This window comes from Nycticebus coucang, chromosome 6 (genome assembly GCF_027406575.1).
Source record: "Nycticebus coucang isolate mNycCou1 chromosome 6, mNycCou1.pri, whole genome shotgun sequence".
NCBI lineage: Eukaryota > Metazoa > Chordata > Mammalia > Primates > Lorisidae > Nycticebus > Nycticebus coucang.
This window is the reverse complement of record NC_069785.1, coordinates 128,264,922-128,287,293: the sequence shown is the minus strand read 5'-3', so window position 1 is coordinate 128,287,293 and position 22,372 is coordinate 128,264,922. Positions and strand designations below refer to the sequence as shown.

The window sequence follows — 22,372 nt, the reverse complement described above, 5'->3', positions numbered from 1 at the left end:
ACGGCACTCTACCCAAGGCAACAGAGTGAGACTCTGTTTCAAAAAGAAAGGGGAATAAAAGGATCTTTATATTCTTTATATTAAGCAAAATTTTCTTTTCATATATATCCTGTGTTGATTCTTCTTTAAAATGGGAAATCCCACAGGAATATCTGAATTTGCTCTACTGTGCATGGCAAAGGGCTGGCAAATGTATTTGATTATTCTGATTTTTATCATGTACCATCTTCGGAAACATTGCATTGGAGACTATTGTTTGTTCCTTTGGACTTTAATGTATTTTTTTTTCTTGAAAAATATCTTGGGCGGTGCCTGTGGCTCAAGGAGTGGGGCGCCAGCCACATATACTGGAGGTGGTGGGTTCAAACCCAGCCCCGGCCAAAAACTACAAAAAAAAAAAAAAAAAAAAGAAATAACTGAAAAACGCCAGGAAGGCTATGTCAACCAGTGTGATGAAAATGTATCAAACGGTTTATGAAGCTAGGGTGTGATGCCCCATGATCATATCAATGTACACAGCTATGATTTAATAAAATAATAATAATAATAATTAAAAAAAAGAAAAGAAAAATATCTCGGTGTTTGACCTGAGTTTCTCTCCCATTTTGGGGGTTCTGCTGCCCGCGTTTTCTTCATCCTTTGCCGTGCTGTCAGCTTGTCACCTGTGGTCAGCCGCTGGAATACCCAAACACCAAGAAGCACCAGCTGCATATTCTGCTCACCATAGCAACCTGGAGAGCCCGCTGGCTATGTGTCAAGCTGCTGACCCTTCATTTTACAGTTGCCCTTAATCCAGTTTCAAAAAGCATTCCCATGAAATTCCTAAAGTTCCTAAAGTTAACTCATAAACCCAGAAGGAAGGTTTTCCTAATGCTGGTATTTTCCCCTCTCTCTCTTCTTTTTGTCTTTATTTCCATATCCTATATTTGCAATAAAATTGCCAAACCAAAACATGTCTCAGCAGATGGCATACATGAAGCTTTCCCACCAGACTGTAATTCTTGGTGGCCATGAACAGACGCTTACCCCACAGACCTCTGTGGTTCAGCTACTAAATTTGTGGGACCCTTTTGTGGAACTCCCTGATCTCTAGTCTGAAAAATTAAAGTGCGAAACAAGTTCCAAATAAAATATTTAAAGGACAAACTGTATTCATGAAAATAATTAAGAAGCCTCAGAACTTCTAGAGACATCTTGACTATCTTCTATGAGCAGCTTTCAAGAATCTATGATTTAAATGGTACTGTGTCTTTAACTTCATGTCCTGGTGTGAAAATACACTCATGCCCATGCTTTATAGCTTATTATATACATAGCAGATATTCAATTTCTATTTCACATTTGATCTGCCTCCAAATTTAATTTTTGGTTCTTTTTCTGATTTCCATGAATCTATGATTCATTATCTCCCTTAAGTTAGGATACTAAGTATCAAACATTTTTAGAAGAGATCTTACTAAAAATTAAACCTTTTCTAATTCCTGTACCTAAAACAAAAGTTAACAAGAATTTTTTTTAATAAGGCAGGGTTCCTTTTTTGGAATAAAGCTAAACTAGGTAGAGAAAAATTCACCTCGCTTGGTGTAATAGAAAATCATCTCTTTATATTCATGTAGTGAGAATTATCTTAGACTCTCTTCTATGCACTTATTTTCTATTAATTAGAGCAAACTTCAAGGAATGTTGTTTAAAGAAAATTGTGTGTGTTTAATACATGCTAACTTCAACTACTAAAATGTTGACCATTGGTGCCTGATGCTTTAATTACATACATTCCAAATAGTAAGAGATAGTTGAAAAGTGTGTGACTCCCAGTTAGATTAAGACTGTTGCTTATTGTTATGTACAATAAAGAGGAAAAGTTGAAAGGGAGAACTAGGAAAGAAATTGGTAGGGCTCTATCTCATAAAGCAAAATGCTGATTTCATTGTAAGGGAGGCAATCTTGCAAATTATCATATTTTAAAATATATGGTTCTCCTCACCAATATAGACTATACTGATTCTGAAAATGAATGTTTTTCCATGGTAGATTTGTAAGGCTGAACAGGTAGCTTGTAGACCCTTAGGAATATTTGAAACAAGCTAGTAGAAGTCTGTAGTACTGGTGGGGGTAAGGTGATGAATGTTGGGGTAAGACTCATTCCAATGCGTAGGGATTAGGCTTCCTAGAAATTTCATCACTAGTTAAAGGACAGAGTTAGAATAATAATTTTTAGAAAAATGTGGGTGTGAAGGGAATAAAACAATATTAAAAACTGTAGCTATCCAAAGGCAAAGACTTCTCTACAATGGGTTTAACTTCTCGGGGGAATTTCTGTTGTACCATCAACAAAACCAATATTGAAGTATTTATTTTATAGAATTCTCTTTACCATGGTTCAGCTCCCGTAGCTCAAGTGGCTAAGGCACCAGCCACATACACCAGAGCTGGCAGGTTAAAATCTAGTCCAGGCCTGCCAAACAACAATGACAGCTACAACCAAAAAATGGCCAGGCGTTGTGGCAGGCGCCTGTAGTCCTAGCTACTTGGGAGGCAGAGGCAAGAGAATTGCTTGAGCCCAGGAGTTTGAGGTTGCTGTGAGCTGTGATGCCACAGCACTCTACCCAGGGCGATAGAAGTTATACCACATCTGGTATAACTTCACAAGCCATGGGTGGATGGGTGGTACATTGTAAAGAGAAAAGGAAAAGAAACAGGAAGGGGAGATGTGACCTGTTTCACTAGAAGGAGGAGACTTGATGGCTGGACTGTCAAACTCCCCTCCAGGCCCAGAGGTGCCCAAATGGAGCTCCCAATTCCTCTCCTAGGTATATACCCAGAAGATCAAAAATTACTTTACAACAAAGACATTTGCACTAGAATGTTTATTGCGGCTCAATTCATAATCGCCAAGTCATGGAAGCAGCCCAAATGCCATCAACTTATGAACGGATTAACAAATTGTAGTATATGTATACCATGGAATACTATGCAGCCATAAAAAGATGGAGACTTACAATTTGGGGCTTGGAGAAGACAAGGAAAAATATATATCAGAGATGTTATAGAAAAAAATAAATAAATATATTTATATGTTGTCAATGGAAAAGAAGCCACATTCTGTAAATAATTTAAAGAAGTATATTTTGAGCCAAATTTGAGGACCAGGACCTGAAACCATTATCCAAGAAGCCTTGAGCAAGTGGACTCACTGTGGTGGGGGTCACAGTTTGGTTCTATACATTTCAGAGAGCCCACAATTACATGTAAAGTCATGAATCAGTACGTGGAAGGCATACGTTGGTCTGGCCCCTAAAGGGTTTAAAGATTCTTCAGTTGACAATTGGCTGAAAGAGTTAGGCTTTGTCTAACAGACCAGCAGTCATCAAAAAGGAATGTTTGAATTAAGATAAGAGCCTGTTCATTAGGGACAAACTAGTGGACATATGCCCAGACTCAAGTGGTTTATTGTGTATATTGAGGACTTGTGGGTAGGTCTTGCACAGCCTTAAGCCTAGTAATGAATCACAAAGGACATTATTGGTAAGGAGGGAGGGGGACAGGATGAAGCATGTCTTATCTCCTTTTTCAAGGCTAGCACTCAGTTTTAGGGCATCTCCTTGGCCAAGAGGGGTCCAGTCAGTCAGCCACTGGGGAGGGTGACTTAAGATATTATTTTAGGGCTCAGCACCTGTGGTTCAAGTGGCTAAGGCGCCAGCCACATACACCTGAGCTGGCGGGTTTGAATCCAACCTGGGCCCGCCAAACAGCAATGACGGCTGCAACCAAAAAATAGCCAGGCATTGTGGCAAGCGCCTGTAGTCCCAGCTACTTGGGAGGCAGAGGCAGGAGAATAGCTTGAGTCCAGGAATTGGAGTTTGTTGTGAGCTGTGATGCCACAGCACTCTACCCAGGGCGACAGCTTGAGACTCTGTCTCAAAAAAAAAAAAGAATATACAGAAGATGTTATTTTAGTTCACAATACGCACACACACACACACACACACACGAGTAACAAAAGAAAAAATGTATACATATTTTAAGAAAGAAAAGAACTGAATTTAAATTGAAATATTCAATATATGCTGGTAACAAAAGGTGACTACGAGTCGCATTGGGCACCTCTAGTCATTGAAGAAGTCAACTGTGACTACAATATTAGAAATTTAATACAGTTTTTCCTTTCTTAAAATGTGTATACATCATTTTGGTAGTCTCTGTATATATATTGTTTTCTTCATATATATATTATAAGAATATAGAAGAAAGCAAATGAAAAGGATGTGGGAAGGGTAGACACAAATCAGCTTCTCCCACAGTTCTAACTAAGACAAGAGTGTGGTGTTTCAAGGCAGCATCCTAAAATGTGGGGCTTCTGGCAGCTGCCTAGGCCCTCAGTCCTTAGAGTGCTCTTGATCAGAAAATGACCAGAGCCCCAAAGTAAGGCAAGAATGAAACAAAGTTTATTGAGGGAGAGAGAGAGAAGTGTACAGATTAGGAGAGATTACAAAGAAAGACATGTTTGCTATAGATAGCGAATGAGCCCCCAGTGTCATGGCAAGTAGACAAAGAGGCCAAGAGGCCAAGAGGCAAATGCTATGGCTGGGAATTCTGTTTTGTACCTCCTGGTTCAGGCCTACCTTGTGGTCCAGAGGTCACTTTGGAACTGGAGTTTCACAGTGCACCTCGACCTCTCAAGAGCCTCTCTGAGAGCCCTTTGCGGGGTGTGAACTACAATGTAGATTTAAGCTAATGACATGACAATTAGTCTTAAGGCTATTGTAGGTCACTGTGTTGTACCTTTGGTTGGGCTGGACAGTCTTCTATATGTTTGTGCAATTGGCACGTTAAGTTCTGATTGGTAGATTAGTAAGACGTCCCCTGCCTCAGGTGTGAGTAATTATTTGAGCCAGGATTAAAGTGGGCAGTGCCAGTATGGGGTCTGGGGGTCCCCCCCTTGTCCTACCTACCTAACAAAAGGACATGTGCTTCTCTCTTTCTTTCAGATTTAGTGTAAATTATTATTATTATTATTAAATCATAGCTGTGTACATTAATGCAATTGTGAGGTACAATGTGCTGGCTTTATATACAATTTGCAGATTTAGTGCAGCCTTTATGTAAAGTAATAGTCATGATATCTTCTAGTAGGAAAGTCCCTTTATTCAGCTTCGTTTTGTTGAAACTAAAACTTGGGTTATGTTATGATAGCTCAGTTTCCTATGTTAAAATTAACTCCTGGGACTTCTTGACAAAGGAGATCAAGCTCCTTCTCGTGATGAAAAAAAAAAGTCCAATATTCTTCTCTACTAGCTGAAGAGTGGAAATAATGAAAGTGTAGGTTGAATTAAAAATGTCTTATGCCAGCATGAGTTGGCTCTTTTGCAGGCAATAAACATAATGAGGTGCCTGTGACCTCTACCAGCCATATTTCCATCGAGACCTTCTCTCTTCCTACGTGAAATACGTTCCAATGTCTACTGTTACACACGAAGAGCAGTGCATCTTCTGGCATCAACATTAAAACTGGTACCCTGATTCCCTGAAAATAAGACAGTGTCTTATTTTAAGGTGTGCTCCCAAAGATGCGCTAGGTCCTATTTTCAGGGGACGTCTTATCTTTCCCGTAAGTAGGTCTTATTTTCGGAGGATGTCTTATTTTCAGGGAAACAGGGTAGTAATAAGGGTATATGTGAAACTTAGTAAATGTAGAATGTAAATGTCTTAACACAATAACTAAGAAAATGCCAGGAAGGCTATGTTAACCAGTGTGATGGAAAATATGTCAAATAGTCTATAAAACCAGTGTATGGTGCCCCATGATCGCATTAATGTACACAGCTATGATTTAATAAAAAATAAATAAAAACTGATAGTAATAATTGACCATCTATTTGAAGCTGTTTCTTTAAAAAGAGTTTAGCACAGGGTGGCCTCTGTGGCTCAAAAGAGTAGGATGCTGACCCCATATACCGGAGGTGGTGGGTTCAAACCTAGCCCCAGCCAAAAACTGCAAAAAAAAAGAGTTTAGCACATGGTGGTGTCATCAGAAATCGTGACCATCGCAGACCTCTCTCACACAGTTTTATAATCGTTTTGTTACTGAAATCTCAGCCTTTGTTCCTAAGGCTGCATCAGAAAAAGAACAAGTGGGTTTTGAGAAGAAAAGGCAAATTTATTACTTTGATGGCAAAAGAGGAAAAATGTAAGGCTATTGGTCTCAAAATACGATTTTTGTTTTTCTGAACAGAACACATAGCTTTTATAGGGGAGGCACTATTGTTCTTCAGCTACAGTGAATGATTCTAGTCTTCCCATCTCTGCAGAGGATAAAGTCCTGAATAACCTGCCCACCTGGAAGACCCCCCCCACTCACACTTCTGCCAACCAGGTAGAAACAACAAAAGCACCAGCAAAAAAAGAAGCAGGTGCTGCTTCTGTAGCGCAAAGAACAGAAAACACTCCCTTGCCACTCACAACCGCTCCCAGTGGCAGGGATACAGATTTCAATTTTCAAAAAGAGTGGGGGAAGATTTGAAGAGACAGAAAACATCAGGTCCTTTCCTCTGTTATGATTTTAACCAACTTTATCCTAACAGTTCATTTCCAGGATCTTTATTGCTGCCAGCTAGTCACTGTGGAGATTAGTCAAATTGTCAGTGCCCCAATAGTGCCAACTGCTGTCCAATATTGGGCATTTCACCTTTATGAAATCTCAAGATCAGGATCTCAAAATCAATAGTACTAGAAATAGAAATCATTGCCCTACTTTTCTCTTCCTGCAGGATATCAGGTGATTACCTTCTACTCCTCTCCCAAAACAAGGTAGAACCCTGGCATGGAGCCAGTTCCTTTAATATGTAGACCCACCAGCACTCAGGATATCTCAGCTAGAGTCAAGGAACAGGAAAAGCTACTCAGCACAACCTCAGTAGCACATGGAGCTTAGTGCGTAAGTGGCAACCAATGAGTTCTAGCGCTGGAATTACGATTTTGGAATTGGGAGAATATAGCTAGAGAAGGTTTTAGTTACTCCCACATGTATCAAGGTCTGAGATCTTGGTCTGCTAATTTAAAAAAAAAATATATATATATATGTGTAACTTTGTACCTTAAGGATAACATGGATAGTCATTATTGGACCTTAAAAATGTGAAATAAAAAATCAAAGTAAATTTAGGTGACTATGTACACATACAATTAATTCCACTTGATTTAACATGTACTTAGCAACTTCGATGCCTCAGATATGGGGTTAATAAAGTAAGTCTCTGTATGAAGTAGCTCACAGCATAGTGTTTATGTGAATGTCAACTAGGGAGGGTTATATCAACCAATTTCTTATTTTAAGTTCAACTGTAATTATGCTCTAGACATAGTGACATAAAACAAGAGGAAACCACTGCAGTTAGGCTGGATTAGGGAGATATTCCCAGAATAGAAAGAAGATAACTGAGCTGTGTGGATAAGAATGGGAATGATAGAAAGTTGTCTCTTTTTTGAGAGTCTAGAATGGGCTTGATACCTGGTGCCAATTATCTCATTTAATTCTTACAACAACCGGAAGTCTCTGGATTATCACACCCATTTTACAGATGATGAAACTAAGACTGAGAGTGATGAGGGTAGAATTTGCAGCCACAACCTCTAGTTTCCAATCTTTCATTTGATTGTCTTGCCTTAACTATTGATGGGAGCCTAGACAAGGAAGTGGAGTATACTTATGGGAAGATATAGAGGCATAAATTATGTAACAGCTCATTTAGTAGCTGGAGTTTGACTATGTACGAATGAATGATTGTGCATGAAAACAGACAAAAAGACAGGAGATTGTTCTACTGAAGGCTTTGAACACGTTCCATTTAGTCAGAGTTTTCAGAGTGGTAAGGGAGCATTGAGGGCAGGGATAGCTGGAACTCAGCACCCACAAACCTATGCCTACTATGTAGAAACTAGAATAGATTATATTAGCTCTTGGTAAAAGTAGGAGAAAATGGCCTGAATTATGAAGTGTTTTCTTACCTATGACAGCAAAAGCACCAGCAACAAAAGAAAATATAGACAAATTGGACACTATGGAAATAACTTTTGTGCATAAAAAGCATTATTGAGCTTTCATATGAAAGCTATAACCCAATTATAGCCCAAGAATATGGGGAAAGGGGGAGGGAGGAGGAGGGGACAGGATGAGTGGAGGAGAGTAATTGGTGGGACCTCGGTGCATCTTACAAGGGTACATGTGAAATTTACTAAATGTAGAATATAAATGTCTTAACATAATAACTAAGAGGGTGCCGTGAAGGCAGTTTGATGAAAATATAACCAGTTTGATGAAAATATTTCAGATCGCATATAAAACCAGCACAATGTACCCCATGATTGCATTAATATACACAGCTATGATTTAATAAAAATAAATAAATAATGACTATGTCAAAGAAAAAAAAGAATGTAAAAAGATAGCTCACAACATGAGAGAAAATATTTGCAAATCATTTATTTACTAAGTGTCTAGTATCTGAGAATGTATAAAGAATTCTTGCAACGCAACAAGAAGACAACATACTAATTAAAAAACAAAGAACTTGAATAGATTTATTATCCAAAGAGACAAACAAATGGCCAACCAAAAAAATATTCTTTACATGTTGGTTACGTCTTTATAAATTTTGTTGTGACTATTTTGTAAATAAAATGACATTTAGCTACAATTTCCCATTTTCCCTGGGTAAGGCAAGTTTATGGGAGACATTTGGGAGACCTCGTATTCAAAATATGATGTCAACTATCTACATCTCATATGTACATATATAGATATGCCTATAACCATAGATACAGATAATATAGAGATGAAATGATTCTAAATAAGAAGCAGGAAATCCTAGTTCCACTCTAATGAAAGAGGAAGAACAAATTACCAAAATTTTAATAGCGGTTCTCTTTTAGTTATGAGATTAGTAAGTAGTTTCTATTCACTTTACTTTTTTGCAGTTTCCTGGTTTTCTTCAAAGGTATTTACATGAGAAAAAATTATGATCTTTGGAAATCCACCAATTCTGGAATTCCAATTCGGTCCTTAACTGAACAAATGGAAACCTGTCATTCTTCTTATAGAAATCATTGTCATAAAGAAAGAATATACTTGAGAATAGAGACTATTGCTAATTTATCTTGATAGATATAGATATCTTTTTTCTAAAATATAAGAGAATTCCTTGATATCAGACTCAAATAAGGTCATCCATCAAAATATAGACTAAAAATTATAAAAATGGAGCAAATGTCATCAACTACAGATTTTTTTTTTTTTGTACATTGGAAAACATGCTGTATAAATTGAAAAGAAGTACTTCCAAGTGTTTATGTTGCCATCTTGACAATCAGGAAGCATTTCCCCAAATTAAGACCCTTGGAGTCACATCCTAGCTCAGCAACTTTTTAACTCTGTGACACTGTAGACATGTCTTAGCCTCTCAGTACCTTAATTTCTTCCTCAGTAAATTGGATTAATAATATTATCGACTTTGTATGTTTCATATGATAATTACATATGTCAATATTATAAAGTGCCAAAAATTGTGTCTGTCACAGAATAAGCATTCTAAAGGAGTTTGTTAAATAAAGTTATATAAATATATAGACATAAATCATAACAGAATCTATTCGTTCTCACCTATGTACCCTAGACCTCACTTAGTAATCACAGCAAATATAAGAGACTAATTGCCCACAGGTAAATACAAGACAAAGTTGCAAAGACAGGTCTTGACATAAGCTTACTCTCCACCATCACGCACTCCTTGAATCAGTGCTTTTCTTGGCACCGACTTTACCTCTTTGTTTCTCAAGCTGTTGAACAAAGGATTCAGGGAAGGGGTGACAATATTGTTCAACACCTGAACCACAGAATCCAGCCAAGGACTGGGGGCAGGTCAGAGATAAATGAGGACCACTGGTCCATAAAATAGCAAGATGGACGTCAGATGGGCGCTGCAGGTGGAGAAGGCTTGGCGCCTGCCCTCTGGGGAGCTGATTTTCAATATAGAGATAATAATGCGAGTATAAGAAACAAGGATAAGGAGAAAACACATGAGTGCCACAACACCTACATTGACAAAACTCACTGTCTATACTTGGGAGGTGTCCGCACAGGCCCAGGGCAACACCACTGGAATATCACAGAAAAAATTATCCACCTCACTGGGGCCAGAGTAGGGTAACCTAAAGACAAGGAATGCGAGAACACACGCGTGCAGACAGCTCCCCATCCAAGTGCCCAGAGTCATGATGACACACATCTGATGGCTCATGATGACAGTATATCGCAAAGGGTGGCAGATGGCTGCAAAGTGGTCGTAGGCCATCACGGTGTACCGGAAACACTCCGTGCAACCCAAGAAGTGGTAGAAGAAGATCTGGGAGGCACAGCCCCAGTAAGAGATGGTCCTGCTTCATCCCGTTAGGTAAAGCATCATTTTGGGGGAGCTCATTGAAGGAAAAAATATGTCAAACACTGACAATTTTCCCAAGAAGAAATACATGGGCGTGTGAAGGTTTGAGGAGGTGAGGATGGCCAGAAGAAGGAGCAGATTCACCATCAGAGTGAGCAGGTATAAGGCCAGAAATAAGACAAAGATCATATTTTCCAGCTCTTTTGTCTGAGGGATTCCCATCAGGAGGAACTCAGTGACTGGAGTGCGATTCCCCATCTCCGTGTCTGGTTAGTCATAGAAGATCACAGCCTGGCTTCACTGAGATGAGTCCCCCCCACCCACCAAAAAAAATCTAATATCTTCATAGAACCTGCTGGAAACTCATAGTTACTAAACACAGTAAAGAACTTATAAACAGGAGTCAGTCCAATTCTGTTACTATTGTGTGACATTCATATGGGCAAGTCATCTATTTTTCATCTTTTCCCTCAAAAGTAAAATGAAGAGATGACACTAGAGGAGGTAGAGAAGAAAAGGCATAGAATAAACTTTAAGATTGAAAATACCTGAGTTTACATGCTAAATCTGCTGCCTACTCTGTGGCTTTAGGTAATTAAAAAAAATTCCAAATCTCTTCTGAACCTTTGTAAACAGTATGAGACTATCTTAGGACCCTTGTGAAGATTAATGCTTTCCAAAGTACCTGGTATACACTCCTATCCATCTTTGTTAAAAATAAATTATTACAGCTACGACTGTGCCGGTTTTAAGAAGACTTCATTCCCCATTATTTCTATAGGTTGACTTGGAGCTGTTCTAGAATTATCTACCCATGTGACTGATTCACAAAGCTACTTCCTCCTTCAGCTGGAACAACTAAAAAGTGGGAATTTTCTAGTAGGCACAAAATTAAACAAAATGGAAAAGGAGATATTTGATGTAGGAAAAAGAAAGATAATTACCAATATTAAAACCGACATCGTCTTTTAATATAGACTTTAGAATCCATTAGCAATTTTGCCTGCAGCGTGACTGCCCATATGCAATCACCATTAAGGTTTTTATGATAAGCTTCATTCATCAGGGAATATCTTAAGAAAATACCACAGAGTCAACTAAGTCAGAATTAGCCCAAACTCAGATACAGCCTATCCCCACATTCTTCCTATCTTCCGCTAGTGCATGTAACCCATTGGAAGGTGAGGAGAGCAAAGCACTTTAGAGAGAAAAGTCACTTGCAGACTGAAGGGAGATATGGCAGAGTTGGGCTGAAAACCAAGCCCCACATCCACCACGCCTATGACCTCTGCCTTTAAAGGCTATGGAACATCAGTAGCTCTGGGGCCAGAAAAGCTGAACATTCCTTTTTCTCAGCTTTAGCCACTCCAGCCTGAAATTCTAGATCCAGCAGTGTCTCTGGCCCCTGAGTGAAGGAGTGGCAGTCAGCCCCTGGACAGAGATACATGTGTTTAGCTCCCTCTGGAATCCTCTTCCTTACGGGGCACCAGGGAGCAATCAGACTGGAGACATTCTTCCCTTCCCTCCTTCCTTGTTTTTCCCCACTGCCTCTACCTCATTACTTCTTAGACCAAAATATAATTATACAGTGGTGTTTAGCTAGATTCAGTGTTTAAAGCTCTTTGATTAACAAGAACTCTTGGATATACTTTTCCTATAGTAGAGAACCACTGGGTGCTATAGCACAATGGATATCACATTGGCCCTGCACACCAGAGGTAGCAGGTTCAAACCTCACCTGGGCCTGATTAGAGAAACATCCGCTGGGCTCAGATATAAATGAGATTGCCCAGGGATCCTGTACTTGGAGGATCCGGGCTTGAAGAAAGAGCTGGTGATGAGGAAAGTACCCACTTAAACAAAAGAGGCTGCAGTCCCATCTGATTGGTTAAAACAGAACAAAACACACCTGCAATTCTTTTTCCCTACCATTAGGTTTTTGGGGTTTTTTCCCCCTACCATTAGGTCTTTAATCCCCATTAGCATTTCCAGAACTGATTACATTCATATCTTATTCATTTTCTGAAAACTCCTCTTTTTATATTCCTTTTAGACTGCTGCTGAAGTTTTAGCATTTATTAATTACTGAAATTTGCTTCACATGTACGTTAAGAATTCAATCTGCTGACTACTGTGTAAAGAATGGACAGGATGGACAGGGATGGATTAAGTAGGTCTGTGAGCACATCATTTTACTGGCTGTCCAATGATACAAGCACATGGGCTTATCAAAAATGATAACTCCCGGGCGGCGCCTGTGGCTCAGTCGGTAAGGCGCCGGCCCCATATACCGAGGGTGATGGGTTCAAACCCGGCCCCGGCCAAACTGCAACCAAAAAACAGCCGGGCGTTGTGGCAGGCGCCTGTAGTCCCAGCTATGTGGGAGGCTGAGGCAGGAGAATCGCTTAAGCCCAGGAGTTGGAGGTTGCTGTGAGCTGTGTGAGGCCACAGCACTCTACCGAGGGCCATAAAGTGAGACTCTGTCTCTACAAAAAAAAAAAAAAAAAAAAAAATGATAACTCCCTTTGAGAAAAGGTAGAAGGCATGGAAATTATCACTACCCTGAGGTATAAGTAATTTTAATAGCATTCTTAGATTCATGGCCCTTCTTCATGATAGAAGGAATACAGAAGAGACTCCTAGCTCCAAGGATTTGAAATAGTAATTCCTGATTACTGGGCATAGCTCTCTCTCTTTCTCTTTATTTCAAACTAGACTGTGAAAAGTCCCTTTATTTCATTATAGCATCAATGTTATGAGTTAAATGTTATTGTCTGTCTTTTTTTTTTTTTGTTAGAGACAGAGTTTCACTTTATGGCCCTCGGTAGAGTGCCGTGGCCTCATACACAGCTCACAGCAACCTCCAACTCCTGGGCTTAAGCGATTCTCCTGCCTCAGCCTCCCGAGTAGCTGGGACTACAGGCACCCGCCACAACGCCGGGCTAATGTTATTGTCTTTTAAAGACAAAAGTGGGGCTCAAATAGTTCAAACATTTGCCAAAGTTTACTGCTAAAGCCAATCATAGAGCTTGAATTTGAACTTTGATTTGCATTTAAAACTTAGGTCCAATAGAATAAATACTTTAAGTAGCAATTATGAAAATAAATATCTTGCGTAGTTAGACATTCCCGCCCATTTTTTTGTTCTCTAGCTTTGTATTAGATCAAATCAATACGAAAGTTAAATTTTTTAAAACTAGCAATGATGTCTATATACTTAAATAGCTTTGGTGAGATATACTGTACATGCCATAAATAGTACTCATTTTAAGTGTGTACAATTCAGTGAATATATATGTAAAAAGAATATATATTTACAGAATTTAAAGATATCATCATAATCTAATTTTAGAACATTTTCTTCACACTAAAAAGAAACTTTATATCCATTTATAATCATTCCCATTCCCACTCCCAGCTTTAGGCCACCATGAACCTACTTTCTGTACATATTGCCTTTTTTGAACATTTCTTTTAAGTGGAATAATAAAATATGTGTTAATTTTGATCTGGGTTCTCTCACAGACTGTAATTTTTTCGAAATTAATTTCTGTTGTTGCATGTACTAGTATTTTTTTCCTTTATAGCAGCTAATAATTTTCCATTATGTGGATGTTTCTATTTCTTGGACCACAAGCTAAGATTCTAAATTTATTCTGGTGCCTGTAGGCCCCTAAAAGATTATGAGTGTAAACTTAGAAACATTTTGCAGATTTCAAAATCATCATCTAGTCGAAAATGAATTATTTGGGATTGTGTCATATATCAAATAGCTTAGTGTATTTGGGGAACAATACATGACTTTGACTTTGATTATCCAGTTTCAGCTTGTCATCTCAATTTCTTCCTTCTAAATCACTATGACAAACGGTATTAAATTAGTGAACAATCACCCCAGTGCTGAAATAATTTATAATTAGCGATGTGTCCCAATCTTCTCCTTTTCAACCACCCTTATCATCAATTGAGTATTTTACACTGCATCTAAGTAATTCCAAGAATTAATTCGTCAAGCAGTTTGTATATCTCATAATTACTTTTCCTATAACTCATTAAAACACACAAGATACACACAGAAATTAGGAAGAAATTAAAGCAAACATGAGCTTCCAAATACACACCACTCATTTCAACTTCCCAGAACTGTTCCTTTCAGTAAAATCTTAAGCATCACTGAAGTAGCGAGCAAGTAACATGCCAGATTCAAAGCATATCAATCTTTAATCAATCCTCTCTAAACTTTGCAAATCATTCATTCATTTACATGGAACACACATCAACCCTAGAAATTCCATAGTTGTCAGCCACCCAGATTAATCAGTTCCTTGAGACATTCACTCTCAAAATACATATGATTTGCATCGACATTTATGAATATATTATTTATATATATTTGATATCAATACATAAATTTTATAAAGAGAAATAAAAGACCATATTCACTAGAACACGTTAGTATATTAGCATATAACAAACAGGAAAACGTGTTAGCTTACTCCAAATAGTATGGAGTTGTACATTCAAAACAGAATACTCTCCTAAGAGGCTGCTAAGTAAGTGTAAAGTTAAGGCATACTGAACTGGTGATTATAACTAGGTGTTTTCCTGTGACCATAGTTGACACACTTTTCTTCACTGTATCAGTAAGCCTGTTAATTGGCCAAAATATTCCCATCAGTTGATATTTATTCTCCCGTGGGCATTAGAGATGCACCACTCACATGTTTAAAATCCACTTTCTTTTTGTTTTTTTAACAGCTTTATCAAGGTATAACTTATAGGTCATAAAATTCACTTGTTCTAAGTGTCAAATGATTAAGTGTCATTTGTTAATGACACAAGTGTCAAGTGTTAATGATTTTTAGTAAATTTATAAACATTGCCAAAATTCAGAACATTTCTATGACCTCCAAAGTTTCTTGGAGGCCATTTTTAATTACTTCTCATTCCTCCTCCTACCTTTAGAAAAGCACTAATTTGCTTATTGTCTCTATCAATTCGTCTTTTTTAGGTATTTCATATAAATGAAATGATAAAATACACTGCCTTTTGAACCTGGTTTCTTTCAATAAGCATAATTTGAGTTTCATCTGTGCTATTACGTGTGGAAAATGGTTTGTTCTTTTTTATTGCTGGATATTTCATTGTATGACAATACCACATTTTGTTTATCCTTTCACCAGATAATGGACATTGGAGATGTTCCCAGCTTTATAATATGATGAATGATGCTCCTATGAACTTTCTCATACAAGTATTTGCATTGATCCTTTTTTTTTGTCTGTTACCAAAGATTGTAAATTCTTTTTTTTTGAGACTGATAAAATTATCACAATATCTTCTTTCTGATATCAGTGATAAACCTCATAAAACCAAGCTATGCTGTAGAATGTCTTCTGAAGACATCTAATCTCACCACTTACATATTTTTTTTTAATATGTAACTATTGCAGAGAGTGTTCTTTCCTTGATCTATTGGGTCAGCCTAATATAACATTTCTAGAATGGAAGGAAAAGTATCTAGTGTACTCAGCCCTACTATGAAACTAATTTATAGCTTTCATATGAAAGCTATAACCCAATTATTACCCAAGAATATGGGGAAAGGGGAAAGGGAGGGGAGGGGAGGGGAGAGCATGGTGGAGGGAGGGTGATTGGTGGGATCACACCTACAGTGCAGCTTATAAGGGTACATGTGAAACTTACTAAATGTAGAATATAAATGTCTTAACACAATAACTAAGAAAATGCCATGAAGGCTATGTTAACCAGTTTGATGAAAATATTTCAAATTGTATATAAAACCAGCATATTGTACCCCATGACTGCATTAATGTACACAGCTATGATTTAATAAAAAAGAAAAACATTTCATATATACAGTGCCCAGAGTTGGATATATCTAATATCTAGCCTGAAACCATACAAAAATTTATTAGAAATAAAAACAGTTCACTTTGAAATAGTAGTTATCACTGTGCTGATATGTGAGGTCTTCCCTACTCTTATTTTCTCATGCTGCAACTCAGGGGTGGCCGAAAGCCTAGCTTACTTGGTAACAGTGGAGCTATCATGCTAATCATGTGGTTTAGAAACGAATAAGTCAGATACAGCCTTAGAAGAATATATCACCCCAACAGGGAAACTGAATTCACTGCATTCACTGAGGAAAAGATTAAGAAGTATAGTTAGCCACATACCCAAACCACATTCTTTAATTTAGTAATTATATAACTTAGTCATCAGTAATTAAGTTGTGATGTAGTCTGACACCTTTATTTTTTAATCTCAATTATTTCTGGACTTAGCTGCAAAATAGAAGCGGGTTTTTTATTGATCTCTTCAAACATCAATAAATAGGAGGGAATCCACAGATTCACACATAAGGAATGAATCACATTTTATGCCAATCAGGATAAAAGGCAATTAGCATAAATGAGGGATTTGTGAAGAGTTGACCACGTGTTCATGTGAGTCAGTACATTAACGGTGAGTTGACAGTGTAACACTGCAGTAGAAAAAGGGCAGATGTAAATTTTTAAATGATTAAATGATGGGAAGATGGAAGGGAGGGAGGGAGGGAGGACTGGAAGATGAAAGGAAGGAAGAAGGGAAAGGAAAGGAGAAAGGGAGGATGTAGTCCAGGGCCTCTAAAAACTTGCTGCATTGTGATCTAAACAGAATTCCACCAAGTACAGACTTGGGTGATGCAGAAAGTTGCATTGGCTCAGTCTACCCATTTCATGCCACATGACTGGTAGGACTCCCAGGAGCTGCCTGATAATCACTTTGCCCACCTTGCTATTTGGAAACAAACCTGATGTAAAACTAGTGCATGTGTAGCAACTCCCCAAAGAATTTCAGAGAGGAATTGATCCTATACCCCAGAAGCGTGCACCATTTGAGTTAACATCTTCCTTAGGGCCAATTTCACATCCTTGTTTCTCAAGGTATAAATCAAAGGATTAAGAGAAGGCGTGACAATATTATTTAAGACCTGAATAACAGAATCTAGCCAAGGGCTGGAAGCAGGCCGGAGGTAGATGAGCATCACAGGCCCATAAAACAAGAGGATTGACAGCAAGTGAGCACTGCAAGTTGAAAAGGCCCGGTTCCTGCCTTCCGAAGAGCTGATTTTCAGTATGGAAAAAAGGATACGACTATAGGAAGTGAGGATAAGAAAGAAACATACAAGAGTCACAACATCCACATGAGTAAAACTCACCGTCTGTGCTAGAGAGGTGTCTGCACAGGCCAGGGGCAGCACCACTGGTATGTCACAGAAAAAATTAGCCACTTCATTGGAGGCACAGTAGGGTAATGTAAAGGTGAGAAAGGTGAGGATACTTCCATGTACACAGCCTCCCAGCCAAGCGCCCACTGTCAGGCCGGTACACACCCTGTGGTTCACAGTGACAGTGTATCGCAAAGGGTGACAGATAGCCACAAAGCGGTCGTACGCCATCACAGTGTAGAGGAGACACTCAGTGCCCCCGAGGGCGTGGTAGAAGAAGACCTGGCAGGCACAGCCCTGGTAGGAGATGGTTCGGCTTTGCCCCATTAGGTAGAGCATCATTTTGGGAGAACTAACGGAAGGGAAAAATATATCAAACACAGACAGGTTTCCCAGAAAGAAATACATGGGGGTGTGGAGGTTGGAAGAAGCCAGAATAGTGAGGAAGATGAGCAGGTTCCCCAGCAAGGTGAAGAGGTAGAAGGCCAGAAAGAAGACCAAGAGCATGTTCTCCAGCCCTGCAGTGTTAGGAATGCCCAGCAGGATGAACTGTGCCACGGAGGTGCAGTTCCTCATGTTGACACTTGGGGGAGTCCTGGAAAAGCAAAGTAAGAATCGCTAGGTGAGGCCACAAGTAACTGACAAAATTAACCTTCTGAACAAAGTGATTTCTAAGACGGGGGCTGCAAGCAAGAGAAGTCCAAAAGAGGAAAGGGACATCAATAATATATCTGGCCTTGACACTAAGTAATGTGTCTTATTTAGTCTCGGTTTCTCCATATGTTAATTGAGATAGCAGAATAATTTATCTTTATACTTGGCAAAACTCTTCCAGTAATCAATTCTTATTACCAATGTTGTGTAGTTTCTCCCAGTAAAAAAACTGACAGGTTTCAGAACCACCTTCTCCACTGGAAAATTTGACATCGGGTGACAACTTCATTTTAGTATCAGCCAGACCATATAAAACCAACAGAAAAGATCTCCACTTTACCTAATTGTTTTTACTTTTCACAATATTTTTTCAATTCTTTAGATGTCATATTCAATACAACAACAATGGAAAAGAAACCAAACTCTGTGAAATAATATAAAGAGATTTATTTTGAGCCAAATCTGAGGACCGTGGCCAGGAGCCATGGCCAAGAAGCCTTTAGCAGGTAGACTCATAGTGGTTTGACTGCAGTTTGGTTTCATACATGTCAGTATAAAGTCATAAATCAGTACATGGAAGGTGTACAGTCATTTGGCCTGAAAAGGGGGAACATCTGAAAACGGGGCTTATAGGTTATAGGCGGGTTTAAAGACTCTGATTTGTAATTGGTTAAAGAAATGAAGCTTGTCTAAAGGCTCAGAATGCTTTAAGTTAAGGACGTCTGTTAATTAGTGACAAGCCATTGAGACACATATCCAGACTCAAGTGATTTGTTATGGACTCACAGGTTTGTCTTGTACAGTATTAGGCCTGTTAAAGAGTTACCAAGGACAAAGGAGGGAGGTATGATGAGGCATTACTGATCTCCTTTCTCATGGCCATTAACTCATTTTAAAGGTATTCCCTTGGTCAAGAGGGGGTCCATTCAGTCAGCTGTGGGGGACTTAAATTTTATTTTAGCTCACATAATTCATATTTATAACCCATTCACGCACATACAGAAATTGGATTGAGTCTAAAAGATATTGCATAGGCATTGGAAATTACTGCAATCCACCAGAAATTATCCCTCCTCAGCTAGGTTTTCCTTTCTACACTACAGATCTTACAAATACAATTTTTCTTAATTGTTGGAGATTCATTGAGGGTACAAAGAACCAGGTTACACTGCCACAAAGGCAAAGTTTAATAGCATTCATATTATGTACCTTTATTCATAAGTATGAATCCTAGATAAAACTAAAAACTAAGCTGAATTCTATTTTCTGAAGCCCCACTTTCTCTCCATTTGCAACCCGTTTTATGTCAGCCCTTCATATGTTGCCACTAGATATAACTAATTTCTCTCTTCCGTGATAAATATTTGTTCACAGGAAAAATTTGATAAATATACTTATACTACTTTATATATTGCATTTGTTACCATTTCCTGCATTATTTCAATTTTTCCAAGGATAAAAAGGGCATGAATAAAAATCTCAATAAGTGAAATTACTGCCAAGGATGAAGAGATAAAGGAAACAGGAACTTTTCAGATCACTGCTGTAATCAATCTATATATCCAGCCCTGTGTAGAGTTGGTCCTGCCCAGAATGTTTACACTGAGTTTTCTACCAAAGGCATGGACAGAAAGACAAAAAGACTTCTTTTTGCAGCCCTAAATGCCACTTAAACATTGAGTTTGGAACACAGCAATCAATTTAGTCTTGCATTTTTTAGCTGCCTTCTAAAAACATAAAGATGAATAAAATAAACCACCATCCTTTGCATGGCTCACTCTAGAGTTCTATATTGTTTTCTAATCCTGCAAAACATCCATTCTACCATTTGCTCTCTTTAGAGAGACTTACTTCACCTTTTATAAACCTCATCTCCTTCAAAAGAAAAATGGATAATAATAAAATTTTCTGAGCTAGGAATCGAAGTTCATATCTGTGATCCCAGAAGCACTTTGGGAGGCTGAGGTAGTAGAACCTCTTGAGACCGAGAGTTCAAGACCAGCCTGAGAAACATTGCGAGACACCCCTCTGCACCCTGCCAATCTCTACAAAAACTTTAAAAATTAGCTAGGCCTGGTTGCCTGCACCAGTAATCCTTCCTACCTGGGAGGCTGACACAGGAGGATAGCTTGAGCTCAGGAGTTCAAGGCTGCAGTGAACAAGCTATGATCACACTACTGCACTCTTGTCTGCACAACAGAGGGAGACCCAGCCTCAAAAAACAAAACAAAACAAAAAAAATCTGCATTATCATAAGAGTCTTTTCTGTAAGTGAGATAAGGAATAGGTAAGGTTTTGCTCCGTGCTTGGCACTTAGGGGTGAATGTTTAATGAATTTGGTTTAACAAACAACCCTCATGACCGTAGAACTACAGTGAGAATAGTAATAACGGAAGCATTGCAGGTGCGAGGGAGATAGAATCAAAAAGGACTTCGAAGACTCTGTAGGATTTTAAAAGGCAGAGGAGGCACACAGGTCAGGAGAATACCATTTTCTTCAGACTCAAATGGTTTCGTAGGTAACTACACTGACAGATTAAAGATCATTTTGTAGTCTACAAGTCCAAGTGCACAAACTCTCCCCTTAATCTGAACCTTCCTGATTCTAGCTCAGCAGGGAAATTCACACTGCCAGTTGGCACAAATGTCTAGTCCAGACTTGTCCTAGGCAAAAGTGTAAATTCCATAAACGACCCTAAATCCACTTTCAAAATCTTCATTCTTCCTCGGTAGTCAGTACTCAAAGTTCTTTTTTTTTTTTTGTAGAGACAGAGTCTCACTGTACCGCCCTCGGGTAGAGTGCCCTGGCCTCACACAGCTCACAGCAACCTCTAACTCTTGGGCTTACGCGATTCTCTTGCCTCAGCCTCCCAAGCAGCTGGGACTACAGGCGCCCGCCACAACGCCCGGCTATTTTTTGGTTGCAGTTTGGCCGGGGCTGGGTTTGAACGCACCACCCTCAGCATATGGGGCCGGCGCCCTACTCACTGAGCCACAGGCGCCGCCAGTACTCAAAGTTCTGTCTTCATCCAAGCCTATTCTCAGGAAAGGCTCTGACGTCATCCAGGAGTTGGAGGGCAACTAAGAATAGTTATCCCCTAAGTACAGAGAGTCACTTGTTGAAGAACTGAATTTTCATCACTGAAGATCTTCAAGTAGAGACTCTCAGACTCATCCCTCCGGAAAACAGAAGAAGGAGTTAGTGTCCTACAAAGCAGGGTAGACAATGCTTTTTCCAATTCTAAGTTTTAAAAGTTTTACATTATTAGCTTCTATAATTTCTGTTTCACTATTGTCACACTTATTGCACTTATTGTATATTTACATTTCATGCTTTAGTCTTTAACGATAAATATAAATATACAAGCCTATTAAGGGAAGTTCTCATATGAGTAAGAAGAATCCATGCTGAGGGTAGGGACTTTTTCTGATTTTTATACTGACCGCAAAATAAAATTTCTAAACAAAGATTCCATCTCCTTCAGCGTCACCCCCATTCCCCCTACCAGGCTTTCTCCTGTCACAATGCTCATCCCCGAGACTTCTCCCCCATTGCGTCTTTCTCAGCGCCAGCTTAACAATGTATCACTGAACTCGACCACAAGTAAGAATTTTCTTACGGTCCACAATTCTCCTCCTTTGTTTGGTTGAGCAGGTGAAATAACCAGGACATGAAGGAAGTCTAAATGGGGGACAGGGAGAAAGAGAGAGAAAAAAAAAGAGAGAGCAGCAGTGTAAATAGAATAGGAATTAAACAGAAGCAGGTAAAGTTTAAAACACAAACCAGCTGATGGAAATCACATCGAATATGGGTGATGAGATGTTTTGCTGAGGTTTCTAGGCAAGAAGAAGGTGTCTCTAAGACCAACACTCTGTTTCGCCTAAGATGCCATGGCATAAAGTCAAGATTTTGCACTTCTCCTCTTGAATCCTAGACTCAGGGACTCCACATTCAACTCTGCTATTAATCCGGACCTGAAATTCTGAATTTATAACTTTTTCAAATTGCAGAGTATTAAGAAACCTGGCTTCCTTTGAGACAATATTCTCA

At 38.8% G+C, this 22,372-nt stretch overlaps 1 protein-coding gene and 1 pseudogene across 1 annotated transcript; both read right to left on the bottom strand.

Annotated features, from left to right (window-relative positions):
- Positions 1 to 9,758: 9,758 nt before the first annotated feature.
- LOC128589061 (putative olfactory receptor 10D4) lies at positions 9,759 to 10,691 on the bottom strand (annotated as a pseudogene).
- Positions 10,692 to 17,310: 6,619 nt separating this feature from the next.
- On the bottom strand, positions 17,311 to 18,273 carry LOC128588867 (putative olfactory receptor 10D3). The gene has a single exon (XM_053595627.1). The coding sequence runs from the start codon at positions 18,241 to 18,243 to the stop codon at positions 17,311 to 17,313; it is 933 nt and encodes a 310-aa protein (XP_053451602.1). The 5' UTR covers positions 18,244 to 18,273.
- Positions 18,274 to 22,372: the final 4,099 nt, after the last annotated feature.

Coding starts and splice junctions, on each gene's coding strand:
- LOC128588867 (XM_053595627.1), bottom strand. CDS start 18,243: ATGAGGAACTGCACCTCCGTGGCACAGTTCATCCTGCTGGGCATTCCT.